General features: G+C 41.3%; 2 protein-coding genes across 2 annotated transcripts; both read right to left on the bottom strand.

Annotated features, from left to right (window-relative positions):
• Positions 1–259: 259 nt before the first annotated feature.
• On the bottom strand, positions 260–9,837 carry olfcb1 (olfactory receptor C family, b1). The gene is made up of 6 exons (XM_065964128.1): positions 9,260–9,837; positions 7,573–7,864; positions 5,354–6,223; positions 5,035–5,319; positions 2,915–3,032; positions 260–2,613 (listed from the first exon to the last, which is right to left on the bottom strand). The coding sequence occupies exons 1-6, from the start codon at positions 9,469–9,471 to the stop codon at positions 1,472–1,474; spliced, it is 2,919 nt and encodes a 972-aa protein (XP_065820200.1). The 5' UTR covers positions 9,472–9,837; the 3' UTR covers positions 260–1,471.
• Positions 9,838–14,141: 4,304 nt separating this feature from the next.
• zgc:112001 (uncharacterized protein LOC550384 homolog) lies at positions 14,142–16,130 on the bottom strand. The gene has a single exon (XM_020631529.3). The coding sequence runs from the start codon at positions 15,878–15,880 to the stop codon at positions 14,996–14,998; it is 885 nt and encodes a 294-aa protein (XP_020487185.2). The 5' UTR covers positions 15,881–16,130; the 3' UTR covers positions 14,142–14,995.
• Between the last annotated feature and the right edge of the window lie 1,533 nt (positions 16,131–17,663).

Below are 17,663 nucleotides of genomic sequence, written 5' to 3'. Positions count from 1 at the left end.
GAGTAGCTTACAAAGAAGCTTTAGGAATATTACTGAGGAGACCTTGATGGTGCAGTGCAGGAGAGATGTAACTGCAGGAATAAATACTCTCTGAGCTGTTCTAAAGAAATCTTGACATCTGACTTGACACCTCTCAGAATGAAATCATCTTGCTTTACCAGTTATGTAGTAGACACTGGTTCAGGTGTCTCGTTTTGATTATAGTTATTTAAATAGGTGTGTATGGATTTATATGCATGCATGATGTATGTGTGTGTGTACATGGATATGTGTTTGAATTAATGTACATATATGCATGTATGGGTGTCTGAATATATATCATTTATTGTATATAAACTGAACTTTTTGTGAATTGATTGAGCAATATATTTATTTATTTAAAATAAAGACAGTGCACATTAATGAACATACACATGAAAATACAGACAATAAAGTATCTTATCTCATCTCATATGCGGGATTGTAGTCATAGGCTTATTTGTAGTCCTTTGGCAGGTTGGTGGTTCATACGTACACAAAATGACATTTAACCACAATGACGAGCAAAAACCAAACAGCAAGTAATGACCAAACAACAACATAGACTGAACATTAGCGAGACAAAAACCCATAGATCCAAACATCAACACATTTTATTCTTTGACTCCACTCGTGTATAAAAACAATCTGGTTTCAGCAGTGTTATATTTATTCTATCATCCTTTGCACTCCTTATTCCTGGACTGTTCCTGTGCATTTGTGTGTTCATGTTGGCCAGTAGAGCTGATTCTCTTGATTGATAACAGACTGATATATTTCATTATTACTGACTTAAACTTGGTTCTATACGACGTCCATATATTTTTTATTGATCATTTACAAACACAGCTTTAAAATGAGTTTGTAATCATTAATAATCAGGGCGCAGATGGCCTAGTGGTTTATTTACATGCAGCATGTACAGAGGCAATAGTTTACCAAGCAGGCGGCCTGTGAAGGCTCATTTCCCACATTATCCCCCACTCTCTCTCTCCTTGAATACCTACTCTATCATCTATCAACTGTCCTCTCGAAAAAAAGGCAAAAGTCCCAAAACAACAACTTTTTTTTGACACATTTTTTGGGACACTTTCATAGTCCTATAGACTTTTGTAACACGTTCATTATTTGAAATATTTTTAAATGTTCACATCGCTTTAAAATAAAACAGGAGAAGTTGAGAAGCACATTTTGTCACAATTGATTTGCTTTAGATCTAATCTAAAGCTTTACTGATCTATTAGATCTACTCTGCTAAAGCTGCTGGCTTGTGGTAAAAATGAATCAAAAGTCAAAGATCATTTGGTTTAATGCACTCGTCTTTGTATACAATACAAATGAGTCATTGTCACTCTTCTACTTTTAGAAAAAAACATTAACTTCACATAAAATGCAGCACAGCATGACTTAGTAAAGATATGATAAATACACAGAACACTTTAAAACAGATTTTTTAGAAAGATATACTTCTGCGTCTCCTGATCGCATTTGTTTCTCGAGAAAAGGGATGAATCTTTTTGTCAAAAACTGTCTTTACGACCACTTCAGAATCAGACGGATTCTGTGTTTCTAAGCTGCTCAGTATGGTTGTTGTACTTGTTACAGAAAACCTGTCGTATCTTTTAAATGCTGTGTTCCGTGCCTGGATATCTATGTTTATCTCAGTGTCTGACTCGAGGTTTGGACATTTGGCGAGCCCACATCTCCTCAGAATCCTCTCAAACACATCTGTCTCTGGCCCCCGAAGAGCTCTGTAGCACCTGGGTACAAAATGGCAGAAGATGATGCCATAGGTCGACACCAGAATGGCTGAGGCCTGCGCAGGGGTCCTCTTCTCATCGTGGGTGATGTAGACCGGGATGAAACACACCCAGACGAACAGATACATGAGCATGCTGAAGATGATGTAGCCGGTTTCACTGAACTCCTGAGGGACTTTCCTGCCTTTGAAGGCCAGGAGGAAGCAAACCAACGCGAGCAGAGCGATGTAGCCTAGCATCACGCCAAAGCCGATGAATGTGGCTCCTTCACTGCACTGGATTAACCTCACCATGCTCTGTGGGGATGGAGGTGTGTCATCGATATCAGGAGAGTCAAACAGCAGCCAGAGGAGACAGATGACCCCCTGCAGAGACGTTAAGACGAGGATGATCACAGGCGGCTTGTAGAGTTTGTGCAGCCGCCTGTGTGTGATCTGACTGAAGGGAAGGAAAGCCAGGAAGGTGCGGTAGGCTTTGACCAGGATGCAGGACACACACAGGGTGAAGCCCATTGCATACATCACCTGACGGGCCTGGCAGAGGTGCACGCTCGGCCTGCCCATTAAGCATATCACGCTTGCAAAGCTGACCCCCAGACCCGCCATCATCACACAGGACAGTCTCACCTCGGCTTTTTTCATCGGAGCGGAGTCTCTGTGCACCAAGAAAATAACAAAGACAACAAACAGGAGCAGGATCCCAAAGACTGCGGCCGCAAGCATGCTGATGGGACGAGGATCTCTCCAACGCAGGAAGGACTCCCATCTCGGCCCGCACTCAGTCCAACCCTTCAGAGACCAAGTTCCATTGGGACACTTTTTGCACACATGAAGATCTGTTGGAGATGAAGAAAAAAGCCAAGTTAAGATTCAATTTCAATAATCCAGGAGGAAAGTCTGGTGACATATTGTTCTAAGGGTTAAAAACAAAGACGCAGTGGCTAAAAAAAAAACAATAGAAGTATGGTAAGTTAAATACATGAAGTTTTTTTTTAATGAATTATATCCGACTTTCAGCAATATGTAGTTGGGTTAGGTGCTTCTTGGCACAAGGACCCATGCATTTAACTGCTGCCCTAGTGGGTTTATATTTGAGACTAAAATACAAAATCGAGTCAACATATGAGACATGCATACCCCAGTCATCAGAGTAAGTCCCCTCCACACACAGGGTGCAGTTATAACAGCAGGATACGTTCAAGATCTTCTTTACTGAACCAGGAGCACAGCGCTCGGAGCATCTGGAACGAGGAGTCTGAGAGAGAAGGACAAGAGAATTAACATTACATGACCGGTTTGTACAGAGTTTATTAAAGGTAGCATTTGTTTGACTGAACTTGAGCCGTTTTCACACATGCAGTCCTGAAAATATCTAGATCATTTCAGGAGGACTGCACTGGATATTCTCCTAACCTGGCTGTTCACACATGCACCGCACAGCGGGAGACTATCCCTGTCAGACGGGAGGGGGTGTGTGTGTGGGGGGGTTTCCTGAGGTAAAAAAATGTGGCTTTCTGCGTTCACACGTACAACTCCTCCTGGAAACGATGTAAGGGATTAACCTTCTACAAGACCATATTTCTAACATCCGTCTTCTAAATCTTCTCTTTCATTAACAGTAGCCGCCAAAACAAAGTTTAGTCCTGTTATTAAATGACAAACACTCTGGTGCAGTTTAGATATCTCAGCTACAAACCTTTTTACTACCATCTTCTTGGTAAAGATTAATTTTAATACTATTTTTGTAGCTTCACACCAGGTCCAATATTTTACATTATTTGGGATCTAAATGACCAACAGGTGTGGTTATTTATTGCACATTTGAAGAGATGTTTATGTTGTTCAGTCATATGTTCACAAGGTCAAAGGAGCAATATGTAACTCTGGCTCTCTTGAAACCTTTCTGCATTCTTACCTCTCTATTTTTCTAAAGAGAGATTCATCAATATACTGTATATCGTAGTTTGATCACGTTTCTGCTTGTGGAGCTTATTAGAAACATGCAGAGACTTTTTAGGTCGGGTTCAATCACTTCTATCTGAACCAGTTCTCTTGCCCGCTTCCATCGCCGCAACACCTGTTGGTTTGCGGTTTTCCTGGCAAATTGAGAGGCGTCCAAAACAACCTTACCCGTCTACCTTCTCTGGTCCAAACAAATCCAGAGCATTCAGGACCAGAATCTAAAGTTAGAAGGAGGACATACTGGCTGCTGCATTGTTATCAGAGAAGCCAGCACTTCAACATAGCATGTTTCCTTAATATTCATATAGTAAGGTCATAATATGATTTCATTCAGTAGATATCTTACATATTGGTCCTTTAAGACTTATTTTATGATTGATTTATTGTTTTGTCTTACTTTGGATAGTTTTTTTAAATAAATAAACACAGTAATGAAAGAAATTCAAACACACTGGAGGTGGAATTTTTTCTTATTATTTAACAGTATATGATCCATTACAGTCTGTGAGGGTTCAGTGCTCAGGCGTTAGGGGGGAGATCAGGATTCAGCAGATGATGGTTCAGCAATAAAACGTTTTAAGGACTAAGATAAAAAACATACTGATAATTATCTAAATTGTTTTTGCACGCTCTCAATCCTGTCAAAATATTTTTGCTACTCTTACACACTTGCACCTCTTCTCTTACAGCGTCTTGTCCTGGCCCGCTATATTACAAATCTTGATTTTTCTGTGTTTCTGCATTACTTATAATATAATAATAATAATAATAATTCATTAGCAGTATACTCAAATGAAATTACACAGGTTTTGAAAGGATTCTCTTTATATTCCGTTATCACACCAGATGATGCAATGTGTGTAGCTAATGGCGCGTATCACAACTTCATCATAAACTACCAGACAGTGATGGAAGCAAGCGGCTGCAGAAAAATATAAAATCATTCGTTTGCATTTACTGTAAGGACGTAAAACTGATTTCTCTCTGACTCCCTCCCTTTAAATATGGTCAGCAATTACACTTTGAGGTGTGAATACCTGGGCGGCCCACCAGAGTATCTTCTATGTGAGACACTGTTTCCCTTTTCAGATATTCTTTTGGTATTTTTTTCAAGTAGGACCTTAAAGAGCCACAGCTAGTCACTAAAGAGCCGCATGTGGCTCAGGAGCCGTGGAGTATCGCAGCTCAAACCTGTTATTTTTGATTGAGTGTTGCGATGCTGAACAGTAACTACACTGATACTGTAGCAATCATATCTGCATCCTGAGAGGAGTCTGTGAGCTCTGCAGTCTTACCGTGTTGTTGACTGTTGAAATCCAGTTAAAATGTTTCACGAGGAGTTCTATTTGTCCATTAGAGATGTGGTATTTCCCAATCCTTCTTAATCTTCTGTGCTGGCTGCCCTCCTCCCACATTACGAGATCATAACCATTCACAAAATCACCGTTTTCATCAAAGGAGAAAATCTGGTCCTCTAGTTGGAACTCTATGTTCTTCAGTTCTTGGAGAAGCTGCAAAACAAGGGACAGGATATTCATCCGTCTCTTTGTAAACACTGAAGACATTTCCCCCAAACTTTTCTTCATGGTGATTCTAATGTCAGGTTGATTTAACCCCACATTTGTAGCTATCCATTCTTACCTTCCACGGTGGGAAGTTAATCTCTCCCGAACATGAAGAATTGTTGCACTTCAGTAGCTTTTTGAGAGCATTAGCTACAGCCCACACTGCTATTCTGTGAGGGAAGGCCTTACTTGTATCCAGAGACTTGACAAGATAGTCATCATGTTGCTCTTGGGGATGTGTGATGTTGCATGCATCACCAGATTTTATCTTCAGGAGGTCATTGGATGGGCAGTAAGGCGGAGGCGTGTTAGAGAAACATTCGGGGGTGCAGTTGAATCGGATGTGTTTGTATTTTTCTATGAAGAGGTTGTGTCCTCCTGGGGTTGCTGCAAGATTCTTGAGATAATTATCAAATAATTCACTCTTTCCTGCAATGAAGGTGAAGCCAAGAATGTCACCGATTGTGTTGATGCCGTCCATTTGAGCAAGAGACCAACTACTGGACCAGGAGTCACTGGCAACCCAGGTCCGTGAGGTGTTAGTCCTTATCATTTCCTGAAAGATGGCATTCACCAACTCTGCTCTGAGGATGAGCACAACCACCTGTGCACTGGAGGAGCGGATCTGCAGGGCGATCTGCCTGATACGGTGCTCTCTCTCTGAATGATCCAGGTAATGAGGCAGCACTTCCTGGAAGGCCAAACACACACCGTTCTCCTCAGCGTCCCAAAAGAAGCTCTGGAAAGCTGCTCTGCCGTAATCATCGTCCCCGTACACAACGCCGACCCAGTTCCAGTCGAAGTAAAGCATCATTTTGGCCAGAGCTTTGGTCTGATGTATGTCACTGGGAATAGTGCGCATGAAGACTGGATATCGAGTCTTATCGCTCAGTTCAGGTGAAGACGATGTGCCGCTCAGCTGATAAAGACATAAAATAGAACAAGAAACATATTGAAAAGCTAGAAAATGTATGTCAAGATACTTCTGAATAAATTAATGTATTGGACATTTACTTTACTTTGCCTGAATCAAACTTGTAACAATGACATTCCACCCTGTTTGTTGTTGTCACAGCAGTATAACTTTCTGAACTGAAAGCACCTGAACACACTAAAGTCGGAAGAATGACTTCCCGACTCAGAAACTTGGACCATCCGATGAGCACATGAATGCAGATTTCTGCCCTCTTTGCATCGAGACGTCTGCTGGTCTTAAAATTAGGTGTGGTCAGGCGCGCAGGCGATGCGTTGCTTCCTCAAAAATTAAACCATCACTTGTGATGTGACCAACACATCCAATTACGGAGACTAGAACAATTACTTGGAATTACAGGGACTGCTTTACATTGGTTTAAATCCTACTTATCAGATCGATCTCAGTTTGTACATGTTGTCCTCTAGGAACACCAAAGTTAGCCATGGAGTGCCACAAGGTTCAGTGCTTGGACCGATTCTCTTTACATTATGCCTCCTCTGGGTAATATTATAAGGAAACACTCCATAAATATTCATTATTATGCATATGATACTCAGCTATACGTATCAATGAAGCCTGATGGCACCAATCAGTTATGTAAAGTAGAAACGTGCCTTAAGGACATTAGGACCTGTTTGACCAGAAATCATTTGCTGCTTAACTCAGACAAGACTGAAGTTATTGTGCTTGGCCCTAAAAACCTCAGAGAGACTTTTTCTAATGATATAATTGTCTTCAATGGCATCAGCCTGGCATCTAGCACCACTGTTAGGAATCTAGGAGTTCTATTTGATAAAATCCTTTAACTCTCATATAAAACACATTTCAAGGACGGCCTATTTTCACCTTTGTAATACCTAAAATCAGGCAGATCCTGTGGCATAAAAATGCAGAAAAACTATATGTAAGTTTGCATTTGTTACCTTCAGGTTGGATTGTTAAATTGTCTTTTATCAGGCTGCCCTGGTAAGTCTCTAAAGACCCTTCAGTTAGTCTAAAATGCTACAGCTGGTGTGCTTTTCAATATTAAATAAAAAATTATACCTGCTTTTTGTAAAGTGTCTTGAGATAACATATGTTATCAATTGCCACTATACAAATAAAGATTGATTGATTGATAGAACTATGACATGCAAGTGTTGGGATGAGAAAGTGTTCGACATTTGTAGGTTTACACACAAAAAAAGTATCTACATTTTTATAAGTTTCACTTTAAGAAGCAATAAAACATGAGATTTTCTTAGCTTCCAATCTAGTGGCTTAAAAAAGAGCACGAAGAGTTGGTGACTTACGAGAGGGACCATGAAGACGTTCAGCAGTCTGGCCACAGCGATGGAAACCTCCGAGTACAACCCTCCTAAAATAATTTTGACTGTCGGTGTGGAGTTTGTGTAGTCACACTTCACAGTCAGAGAGGTGTTGACTGCGAGCATGTGCTCCACGCTCTGCAGAGCTTTGCTGGCGTATGAACACGTGTCACACATCAAATATCCAAGACGCACTCCTGGGAGGAAACCAGCTGCGTTTATCTCCTCGATTTCATGGATGGTGGCCAGAGACAAAATGAAGGACTCCAGATCGAAACTGAAAATCAACAAGGACGGAGAATCATTGAATATGATCAAACTGTTGCACAAAGTAGAAATTCTTTACTACAAGTGGAAAAATACAACAATTTCTTCTGGAAATAACTTTTTTGGAAAAACAATCGGACTCCACTACTGAGCCACAGCTTACTTTGGGGCGCACTGTAACAAAACAGGACCTCTGTTCCTGGACAATCAACAGACCCCAGAGCCAAAAGTTTTAGTACTTTCTTCTTCACACATGCACAAAACTTTATCCTTACCCTTTTACCTAGCTGAATATGTGAATGCAACAGACACATTTTTTACCCTGAATTCACCTGGATTTTTCCCGCCAGCCCTCTATTTCAATTTCCACGCTTAGCTGATGTCTGACGTATCAGTAGTAGTACTACATCCAATGACACATTGCTCTGATGTGAAGGTAGTAACTATCATTATGGCAGCAGACCGTATTGCTTCGGCCACTATTTTCTGTCATCCTCTTCACGCAATACACACAAAATGCACTGACACTTGTCATATACTCTGCCCAATCATGTTGACCCCTAAAGTCCAGTTTGTTTGAATAGTATGAGTGCTCCGTACACTTCCTCAGCGCTGGCACGGTTTGAAGAGGTGGGCTTTGACACAGTACGGTTGCTCATGCATGAGAACAAGCACAGGTACACAACATGGACTGACATTGAGATTGAAATTAGATTATTTCACATGCTGCCTCCAAACACAGAGTCCATAAAACCCTTGAGCATGTTATGATTTAAGTTTTTATTGTTAAAGGCTTTATATGCGATTTTTTTAATCCAGCAGGTGTTGCCCTTGAGCACCAGCATGAAACCAAAACAACTTGCGGTGCATTGTTGTGTTAGCATGCTAATGCTAGCAATCTTTATTATGCTGGTATCTTCACACTGCATGTAAATTTACCCGAAATGAGCGTGATCTAGAAACACGGTTAAGCAGTGAGTACAGTATGTTATTCTTCTTTTCTCTAGTCCCTCAATTAAACAACTTTTATTCGCGAGGGGAGGAGTCAGCTGGCCATCCCGGCGATGTAAACAAACTGAAAATATGACTCGGAAAACCCGGAAAACATCACAGACAGTGGGACTCGGGTGTTACACCCATTGTAGACAGTCATGACTCACAGAGTTATTTTCTTGATATGCTTGATTTCTATTACATTTAAGTGTGAAAAATCACATATAAAGCCTTTAAAGAGATCCAATCCTGAACTTTCAAACAGACATCTTTACGAACACAGCTGCATGAATTGCACACTATTCTGTTTGTGGAAAATTGAGGATTGTAAAAATGTCAGCGATGAATAAAGATGATCCATCAAGAAAACCACAACAACTGACAAACTTAAAAGAAAGGACGTCATACTCACTCTGAGCAGTGGAAGCGCTCAGGTTTGACCCGTTCATGAAGAGCGGTCACTTTCTGATGACACGGTAACATGATGCCGAGGATCACGTCTCCATCAGCTGCAGCTCCACAGGCAGGCTGAGCAAAGTCACATCCATGCACAGCTGTGGGGATGCAGGTGAACAGAATCAGGGCCGAGAGGAGGCTGCTAAACACTGCACACTTCTGCATCATGAGAGGAAAATCACTTCAGGGTTGTGCAAAAACACTTTTAAAGTCTCACTAAGAATATGGGAGGTGCTCGATAGAGAGTGTGCAATAAACCAGTTTCCAACAGGAAATCTTTTTCTTGCAATAAATCATCAATCAGGTATTGTGAGGGCAGAGCTGAGAGCCTGTCTATGGTGGCTGAGCTCAGAAGGCGGAAAATGTAGGTCAATGTGTCGTCAGCTGTGCTAAAAACATACTTTTTCTCAACTTTTCGACAACTTTTACTGTCAGCTGGTATCACATTTCATGCAGGATGTTTTTATCTGGAAGCTCTCATTTTAATTTGCAATTTCTCTGAGGCTTGTTTGTGCTAAGTTGATAGTGTAGGGAGCTATTTTAACCTAACACTGATGTGGCTTTCAGTTCAACTTAATACACAGTCTGCACGATATATAGTTGCTGACTCATAAATTAAAGAGTGTTAAAATTGATCAGTATAAATTAATGACTGCAGAGATGGTTTGGTCATTGACTTTTGTATAGTAGTCTGTCTTTGTAAAGTGATACACATCAGCAGTAGTTCAGTCTGTAGGGAACTAAAGGGCCAGTGCCAGTTCACTACTCTTTTAGAAGACATCGGACCTCCAACTAGTCAGGGCATCAGTCCGTGCAGCCCCCTCAGTCTGAAGTGTGAAAAATTCAAAAATTGAAAATGGTATTGATAAAAACTTTGCATAATTGAAACTAATAACTATCTGTGAACATCCTGTCCAAATTTGGTGAAATTCTGATTCTGATTCCCAGAGATACATGTGATAAGGCTAGAGTTGTCCCTTTTGGAGAAGCCCTAATTTGACCTATTTTCGTTTTTTGGTAAGATGCATAAAACATCCCAAAAAAGTGATTTTGCAGTAAAATATTTTTATACAACCATCCGTTTCATAATCTAGACATGTTCAAGTTATGAAAAAATATGGTTGTGGTTTGTTCTACCTTGGATAGGGGTCTCTCAATTTGTAGGGGCCCAAGTTCCTCTACTAAACATTCAAATATTTAACAAGTCAGTGGAACAATAAAGGCAGAAAAATAAGTTCAGTATTTACTTTACTGTAATAAAATAGATTCCCCATGTTTTGTTGTAAACACTCTTTAGATCCCTCAAGAAGCTGTTAGTGCATCCCTCCCGGTTTCTTCCCACACGATACTACTGACCAAATCAATCAGAATCAGAATCAGAATCAGGGTTTATTGCCAAGTACATTTACACACAAGGAATTTGACTTGGTGTATTGGTGCTAAACAATTAACAAGGAAAGGAAAGAACTTGTGTCACTTTGTTGGAAAGACTTGTGCTTCACTGAATCTTCTCCTTTACCTGTGTCTCTAGTCTGTATTCTTTCTATTAAACGAGTTCTTAGTTGTAGATTTGCACTATTTGTACTTGAGGTTTGAATTGAAAAGTTCGACTTTCTCTTGGGTGAAGGATTTGAGTGCTTCAACACATGATGAGATAATTGCGTATAAAAGTGCACAGATGGAAAACCGAATAGAAAGGATAGTTAGTGGGGATACTGGAAGTCAAAATAGAACTGGTGTTGAAATTAACACAACACATAGGCTACATTAAATCCAAAAGGATAATAACACATTGGGCAGGCCGCACGGGTTTATGGTCATGGACTCTCTCTCTCTCTTTCTCCCTGGTTTCCTGTTCTGTCCACTAACCCACCCAAAAAAGGCAAAAGTCCCAGATAATAAATCTACAAATTAAAATACAGCCTCCTCACTGATGTGAACGTGTGAGCTGAATCACAAGTTTTGATGATTAAAAAAGTTGCACGTGAACATTACAGACTTCAACAATCTTTAAGAAGTTCAAATAAAGGTCAACACAATCGATAAACGTGACGCGATGATGATTCAGGAAACCAGATTGATGCTGATAGCAAACAGATGAGTCAAAGTGATAAGTTCAGAAGAAAATGAGAACAGTCAGAGATCATGTTCACTCAGGTCAATTAAAGTTTGAATGAAAAACTTTCTATAGGGAACGCTGCTGGTTAGCTGTGAATGAACAGTGAACAGTTTTATATTTCTGGAGGAGGAGGAAGAGGCTGAGGGACATTTTTGATAAATGCTTGACAACAGTGCCCTCTGCTGGAGAATTACAGAAAGACATGAAAACTGAAAGAGAAATAAAGTTAAGCAATATCCAACTCAAGGTCGAGGTGTTGTTCTAAATATCAGCACTGCTTTGACTCGGTCGTAGAAGATAATGACTTCATCTCGACCTCGAGTCATATAAAACAACACTTGTTATATATCCCTCACTTAACACTTGTACAAGCAGAACATAGTTGAAAGTACAAATCAACAAGAGATGAGATGAATTTATTTTTTTTAAAGAATATTTTTTTGTGCCTTTAATGGAGGGATAGGACAGTGGATAGAGCGGGGAATGACAAGCAGGAAAGGAGCCACAGGCTGGATTTGAACTTCTCCAAGCCGCCCGCTTGGAGGATTACAGCCTCCATTCATGGGGCTCGCGCACTAACCACTGCATCACCAGCGGCCCACAACAGATTAGTTTTTAACTCCACTAACTCAAACATTTCGGCCTTTCTATTTTCTCTTGTGCTCTCTTTGCGGTTCTTTTTTTGTGTGTGATGTTGGCACCAGGAATACTTGTGTTCAGGTTGTGGTGGTCATTAGGGGCCATGTGGGAGGGAAGGTAGTATCAGCATGGTCACTACCTGAAGCTTGCATGTACTGAGCCTGATGTGTTGAAGGTGGCAATGCTGTTTTGGCTGCAGTGGCATCGTAGGCTATATGGTATAGCAGTGTTTCCCCTACCATTATATTAGGGATCGGCCCGACACTGTATAGGTCATGTAAATTATAAGTAGGGCATAGAGCCATAATTGGGAAGTGGGGTTTCTTTACAGAGCCTTTCATTAGGGCAAAGTACCTCATGTTTATTCAAATTAGTTTTTCATTATTTTGTTAAGACACTGGAGCTCATTCTCTGAACCAAACGGTCAGTGGCCTGAACCCATTTATTGGTTTAATCAATAAGGCACAACCTCGTTAGGCACAACTTACAAATATCATTCAGTCTTTTTGCAAAACTCAGCAGCACAGGTGTCACAGTTTATGCATGACTAAAAACTGAAAGCATTGTTGCTGATGATTTGATTAAACCAATGTAAGCCAGTTCAGAGATCACAAGTGAGCTGAATGTTTCACAATACAGGAAATACTGGAATTGCAAAGTTCTATTTTTGTTATTGATGTTGAATGTCGACTCTTTTCCAAAGCGCCCAGGGGCGTGTCCAGACTTTATGCACACACAGATATTGTAATGAATTGTATTGTAATTGAAAAAAGAAAAATCCTCCACACTTCAGAAAACAGTTATGACACTTAATTCACTGCAGTATTCACATAATAAATAACATAACTCATTTGCTGACTCATTTCCTATTTTCTCAAAAAGAACACGCTTATTTTCTGGAGGGATCTCTGACAGCTGTGATCTCTATACTTTTGAGTGGTTTGTAATAATGCTGCTCGGTGGTGTTTTTATTCTGACTGCTGAGTGTCTGATGTAAAACTGTGTTTGATTTCTGAGTACAGATGAAACTGTTTTCAAGTACATTTGATTTTGCCAGAAGTGGAGTGAACATAGTTTGAAACCTCTGTTTTTTGGTTACAGTTTAGTGAAAAGGGAAGAAGGTTTCAAGACCTGTGTTCTGTACCAAATGTGAAGAATTGGGATGTCTTTTAAAGTCTGACCACGCCCCCTCACTGGAAGGGCTTGGGTGGCTTGGTCTTTCTCGCTCCATGTCCTATTGTTTACGGTGAGAAGGCAGACTCAGAGGGCAGAACAAACACCTAGCTGTGGGAGTGTCACCCACCTGGGGGAGGGGTTACTGCCCTTTGTGATGTCACAAAGAGAAAATCTCCAAACGGCCTGTTTGAGCACACATTTTCTGAAAAGTGGAGCAGGCAAAAGACGGAGAGGATGGACTTTATCACATATTAGTCTATGAAAAACATGGTAAGTCTGCATAACATGTGACCTTTAACAAAAAGGTCCATCTCATAGGGATGCTCTCTGTAATATTGTCAGACAAGAATACATGAAATCTGACCTTGCATATTCACACAAAAGGATTACATTGCTGGTATTTCAGCTGGTTTCACTGCTGCAGGGGGAAGAAATCTACTGGAGCAATTGTTAAACTTTTATTCATTTGAAATTTCAAGCAGATATGATTTACAAAGTGCCCAGATTAAAAAAAACATGAATTACCCTTTAACTACAAATCAACAATACACATTTATGCTTCACTGTCCGTCTATAAGGTTGATTGGCCCCATTGTTGTTCAATTTTGTGGATAACTTGCTGTTCAGTGTTGAAAACAAACATGCTCGATGGCATTAAAAAAACAAAAGTGGGGCGCAGGTGGTCGAGTGGTTAGGCTGCGTACCCCATGTACAGAGACTGTAGTCCCAGAAGCAGGCAGCTCAGGTCCAAATCCCACCTATTGCTCTTTTCCCGTATGTCATTCCCCATTCTCTCTGTCCCTGATTCCTACAATATCTCTACAATAAAGGCATAAAAATAAATAAATAAATAAAATAAATAAATAAATAAATAAATAAAAACCAAACAAAAACAAATGAGATCATGACTTGGACTCCTGTTTATTCAAAACAATCCGGCATCCAAAGTCGCATTTTAAAAGATTTAAAAAATCAGTTTGTTCGACGCTAATCTGTTAAATACAAGCTAAATAAATAAATCGATATAGTTCATGTAGACTGTCACCAGTGTTGCTCAATGGTGGCCATGAAAGTCAACAGCATAAACATTTCACTAAGTGCAAATTGTTTCAACGATAGCAAAAAGTATTTCACTAAATGCAAAAATCTTTCATGAAATGAAAAACTTTTTTCACATGAAACACAAAAACATTTCATGTAGGCTACCACACATTTCATAAAGCACAAAATAATTTCGTAAAATGCAAAAACATTACAGAAAATTCTAAATCATTTTGGTAAGCACACAATTATAATGAGTTATGCAAAAAACAAATCATGAAACACAAAGATATATCATGATTTAAGTTTTACTCATTGTGCAACATTTGGGCATTTTATTAAATATTTTGGCGTTTTGTGAAATGATTTTGCAGTTGACCTTCAGAGCGACCGTATGTACTCTGATAACACAGTGCATTAAACAGCAGTAGTAGTATGTTGTTAGTAACATGAGGTCAGAAATATAAACTGATCCTTTATGCCTGAATTAGTGTCAGAGTCACAGATTATGGCTGTTGATTCCTCTTTTCTCAGGTCACTCAGCCAGTGAGATCAAACTCACAGGTTTCTTTCTTTTGTTCCCTGACTGTTATTGTTTATTCGTGCAGCTTTATATTCAAGTGTTACTACTTTATAGCCACACAGGCGCTTCAAACACACTCACACACATCATGCTAAAACAGACCACACAGAGCATGCATCATGATGCCCCTGGTGCTACAGCGGCCTCGGCCTGTCCCGCTGGCTCACAGGCAGGCCGGCCGGTTTTAGGGAGGAAGGGATGGGCAGCTGGTGCAGGCAGTCCGGGAAGCTGGCGGGGCTCAGCTGCTTCAGGACAGTCTGCATGGCGCTGAGGACCAGCGGGGCGGGGCTCCGTCCGGACAGGTACTTGTAGGTGTTCTCCCCAAGCACCTTGGTCCAGCGGTCAGGCTCCCTGCTCAGAACTGCCTCCATCTTAAAGCGGCCTGTGGGCATGAACAGGAGCAGGTTGTCGAGACACTGCCGCCTGTCCCCGCCGCTCCCCCCCGCCGAGTCCCGGAGCTTGTCCAAGACCACATCCAGCGGGGTCAGGCCGTTGTGGTCCCGGGCGTGCGGGGAGGCTCCACTCCCCAGCAGCATGACCACCGCCTCGGGCCGCTGGAGCTCACAGGCCAGGTGGAGAGGGGTCCTCCCGTCGTCCATGTGGAAGCAGCCCGTTTGGTCCGTGTAGGGGGGCGTGCTAGGGACCCGGTGATTCTCCTGCAGGATGAGGCTGAGGATGTAGCGCCTGTCGTAGCGGACCGCCATGGAGAGGTGCGGGGCGGAGGACGGGCAGCAGCAGAAGCGCTCCCCGGGCTTCGCTAACGCCTCCTGGGTGTACCGGCTGAGCAGGTACTGGGCGTACGCCTGGTGGTCGTGGACTATCGCGTAGAGCAGCGCCTCGGAAGGGGTATAAGTCCGCTGACTAGCGTCCTCGTCTGGGTAGAAAGTCTCCATGGTCCGTATGTCCTCCAGCAACCAGACCGGCTTCAGGTCCCGCACCGCCCGGTAGAAGACCGGCGAGAAGGACTTCCGATGCTTCTCGAGGCTCCGAGCCGCCGAGCTGACGGTCAGTGAGGCCATGACGACGACCAGAGAGCCGAGCAACCCGGGTCCTCAGGGGGCCGGACAGTCCTTCATCGTCCGGGAGACATTTTTGAGAGTTTTACGGACAGACACGGAAACACCTAGTCTACTTTAAAGAGAGTTTACAGCTGAGAGACAGTCCTCACATTCCTGCACTCTGCTGACAGCTGCTGCAGTACTGCCACAGTACGCATGCGCACCACAACCGGCTGCAGCTCCGGAGCCGGAAGTGTGACAGTAGTGAGTTGGGTTTTTTTTGCCTGTGGGGCGAAAGACCGTACCAGAGCCTTATATAAAAAAAAAAAAAATCTATATTATAAGGCTGTGGACACTACTGGAGCCATATTTGGACCAAACTATGGTTTTCTTAAAACGTATTGTTAAAAACTACGATACAATAATGTCTTGACATCTTTTATTAATGGAGGTGACGTAGAACTTGAAACATAAAAGGAAAATAGACCATGCTGCTTATTCTGAAAGGTGAAATATCTACTGAATAAGATCATAAAATTACCTTTTTTAAATTACTTTGACATAAAAATAGTTTGGAAATGTTCAATTATTTATATATAACCATTTGTTATTCAGTTTATTCATTTAGTAAAAAGCTTAAACTTAGTGAAGGGTTATTAGAACCCAGTAAGTATAAAGTTCCTATTTTGGGGCTTTTTATGCCTTTATTGTAGAGACAGTGGATAGATTCAGAAATCGAGGAAAGAGAGGGTGGGGAACGACATGCAGGAAAGAAGCCACAGGTTAGATTAGAACCTGAGCCACCCGCTTCTACTATTGCCTCTGTACATGGGCTTACTAACCAATAGGTCCCCCAGCGCTTCAGGACCTGATGATCTTTAAGATGGTTATTATTTCAGTGTTATAAAACATAATAACAACATAGTGGCAATGAGAGGAGCTCGCAAATGCTGCACCAATGCATTAACTGGTTTGACAGGATGCATCCAAGATGTTTAAATACTTTGTTAACATGGACTTCAATACCCTGGTCCTGTTTATTATTTTGTTGCCAAGGACATGTTTGTTTTCCTGACACCAAACACTGAACAAGACAAAGACCTGTCAATCACCGGTAGCCCCACCCTAACTTCTTTCTGGTCTCTTTTTTAACTCTAAGTGGGCCGTAATGTGCAAAATAAATGTTACATCATGTTGTTTATATTGGAAGAAAAAAATAAAATGGAACTAACAGATTTGTTGGAAGTCACAATCGAAAACATTTTACTAATCAAAATGTGACAGAAAATAAAGGCACACACACACACTCTGCATGAGACATATTACAGATAAAAGCCCCACTCCCCTCACCACCGCTCCACCTCTCTCTATCAGTGACATTTTCCAGATAAACAGAGCAGCAAAGTGCAGCTGCTTGTTGAATGTTACAACCGAGCTTCAGTATAACGGAGAGACTTTAAAGGGAACACATGGGCCTTATTCTTTCATGTTTTGGTATCTGAACGACTGATATGTACAGAATTTTTTTTTTTTTAAATTCAGACTGAAAAGACAGGATTTGAACGGCTGCAATCCTTCTGAGAAAATGTCCCTGATCACTGCATGTCCTCTAAAAGTTGTAGTTTTTGTCCCTGACATGTTCAGATAGCTGCTCTAAGTGTCCCTACAGAGGGCGACCTTTTTGTTAAAGAGGAAGATTATTTTTTTTAACCACAAACAGCTGTTACATCACCCTTTACATAGACACCAGACTCCACTGAGAAAAGCAGTTTTTTTGTATTATTGTGTTACACACATGCTGTGT

This window comes from Labrus bergylta, chromosome 15, assembly GCF_963930695.1.
Source record: "Labrus bergylta chromosome 15, fLabBer1.1, whole genome shotgun sequence".
NCBI classification, from domain to species: Eukaryota; Metazoa; Chordata; class Actinopteri; order Labriformes; family Labridae; genus Labrus; species Labrus bergylta.
Note: the sequence above shows the minus strand (reverse complement) of the source record. Positions and strands in the feature narration are given on the sequence as shown.

What these genes read in the sequence shown, in the direction of transcription:
- olfcb1 (XM_065964128.1), bottom strand. Translation starts at nt 9,471, where the DNA reads ATGATGCAGAAGTGTGCAGTGTTTAGCAGCCTCCTCTCGGCCCTGATT. An exon ending in TGGATAGCTACAAATGTGGG is followed by an intron (nt 5,320 to 5,353) that starts GTTAAATCAACC and finishes ATCACCATGAAG; the next exon opens with AAAAGTTTGGGGGAAATGTC. An exon ending in TTTCAACAGTCAACAACACG is followed by an intron (nt 3,033 to 5,034) that starts GTAAGACTGCAG and finishes CTTCTCTCTCAG; the next exon opens with ACTCCTCGTTCCAGATGCTC.
- zgc:112001 (XM_020631529.3), bottom strand. Translation starts at nt 15,880, where the DNA reads ATGGCCTCACTGACCGTCAGCTCGGCGGCTCGGAGCCTCGAGAAGCAT.